Source organism: Ruditapes philippinarum, unplaced genomic scaffold (genome assembly GCF_026571515.1).
Source record: "Ruditapes philippinarum isolate M1 unplaced genomic scaffold, ASM2657151v2 ctg4854_1_1_1_1, whole genome shotgun sequence".
NCBI classification, from domain to species: domain Eukaryota; kingdom Metazoa; phylum Mollusca; class Bivalvia; order Venerida; family Veneridae; genus Ruditapes; species Ruditapes philippinarum.
The window spans coordinates 115,758-118,014 of NW_026854760.1; the positions used below are offsets into that span (position 1 = coordinate 115,758).

The following is a 2,257-nucleotide window of genomic DNA, read 5'->3' on the forward strand; positions in this document are numbered from 1 at the left end:
TTTATATACATATAGCTCGGACATATACATATATACAATAATGTACATGTATGTATAAAGTGGTCAGTGAAATAAGAAGCAACTACTTTGCGTTGTGTCTAAAATGATAATGTTTATTAACGGTAAAATAACAATACAACGGAAATGACGTCGTATAAACTCTTCTTCCCGCCAACGTAACGTTGTCTGCCTGCCGTTCCCGCTAACGTAACGTCGTCTTTACGACATCCTCCCAGGCGCAAAATATGGTAACTGTTACATAGTCTCAAGGGGGTAGAGCTTTACAATTGGTCTTTGAATGTAGTGTGCCCGTTACTGGTGCGAAACCATGGCTGCTCGTGTCAATCCATCTTTACCAGTGATCAGTTGTTCAATAGTTCCTAATTTCCACTGTGATTTCGGGGTTTCATCATGAATAATTACTACATCGCCGACCTTTATCGTTTGGCTATTGTTTTTCCCGTAGTTTTGTGATACTGGCGTAATGACGTCAAGTACTCGTGGCGCCATCTATCCCCGAAATGGCTAATGATCTGTGACTGTATTCTCGCTTGTTTGGTGATCCCATCTCTTGAAACTTGGTTGGTTGGTTCGGTATATCTTCATTGTAAGGCAGGTTGTCAAACGCCGTCCGTATAGCAAAATGAGCTGGTGTAATTGGTTCTGGATCGGTTGACTCTGACGTAACGTAAGTCAACGGACGGTCGTTCATGACGTTTTCTACCTCTGTTACGATTGTTTGGAGAGTATCATAAGTGACGTATGCATTACCAAGAACCCTTTTGATAGCTGTTTTGGTAAGACCGATTAATCTTTCCCACCAACCACCAAACCAGGGAGCGCGCTTGGGAATAAATCTCCACTCTGTACCATGGTTGTGTAACGTGTCTTTTACGGAAGTAGAATTCATTAATTGGCGTATTGTATTTGCTGCTGCTTGGAAAAGTTGTTCCGTTATCAGATATCATAACCTTGGGTAGAGATTTCTGCTACTGAATCGCCTAAACGCTTGAAAAAATAAAGATTCAGTCATATCTGAGACTACTTCTAGATGAACAGCTCTGGTCGAAGCACAAGTAAAAAAACAAATGTATGCCTTCTCATTTTTGTTTTTTCCTCGTACATGTAAAGCTCCGGTGAAATCAACTCCAGTCACAGTAAATGGTTGTGTATCTTGAACTCGTATCTTTGGCAAAGGTGGTGGATCTGGCGCTGTGTACGGTCTTCCTGACACTCGGCGGCACTGGTTACACTTCCGGAGTAATTTCTGAATACACTGGCGTATCGATGGAATCCAATATTTCTGGCGTATATGGGTAATAAGTGCACTCGTACCTGCGTGTAAGTGTCTTTCATGGGCGTCTATAACTATAAGTTTCGTCAGTTGGTGGTTTGCCGGAAGCAGATATGGGAATCGGGTTTGCTCAGCTAAAGGGGCGTTATGAATCCTACCACCACAGCGAATGAAGCCATTATTGTCAAGGTATAATTGTAGTTGCCTAACAAGCGTTAGGTTTCTCCTTCCGGTCTTGATACATGTAATCTCAGCGCTATAGGTGGTTGCTTGGCAATTATGAAGCCACATCTTCTCTGCATCGGCAAGTTCTTTTACAGTTAACGTCAGAGTTGACGTATTATCGGAAGTTCTTGCAGATCGGCAATGTTGAATGAATCTCATCATATAGGCTGTCACCCTAAGAAGCTTTCTGTAATGGCTAAATCTGTTGATATCAATGACATTGTGAATTCCGTAGGTTGTCATGGTAACAAGTGTATCATCTTGTTCTTCTGCTAGTAAAACAGTTGTTACAACAGCTGTTGGCTTCGGGTACCGATTTTCATCAGTTAACCCAATCAGGACCTTTCTCCATAATCTACTCTTCAGAAATTCAGTAGCTGTAATTCCTCTTGTCAACATGTCAGCCGGATTGTGCTCGGTTGGACAGTACAATCCACCTTCTGTTCTCTGTAAGATTGTGTATTTCAGTCACTCTATTCTGTTCAAATGTTTTCAACTTCCGGTTGGATGACAGCCAGTGAAGAACAATTTGACTGTCAGACCACATGTGTACGGATGCTGTAGGTATTGTCTGTTGTACGTGCTGCAGAAGTCTTGAACCAATCACTGCAGCCATAAGTTCAAGCCTTGGTAATGTCAGAAGCTTCAAAGGTGCGACACGTGTCCTTGATATAACACGTGCAGACTGGTAAAATCAACATCAGAGTTCATTCTTCTAAATCCTGGATGTAATTTATG

The 2,257-nt window shown here is 41.9% G+C and overlaps 1 protein-coding gene across 1 annotated transcript; it reads right to left on the reverse strand.

Annotated features, from left to right (window-relative positions):
- Positions 1 to 964: 964 nt before the first annotated feature.
- Positions 965 to 1,918, reverse strand: LOC132740947 (uncharacterized). The gene has a single exon (XM_060729008.1). It carries the CDS (start codon positions 1,916 to 1,918, stop codon positions 965 to 967), a length of 954 nt encoding a protein of 317 aa, XP_060584991.1.
- Positions 1,919 to 2,257: the final 339 nt, after the last annotated feature.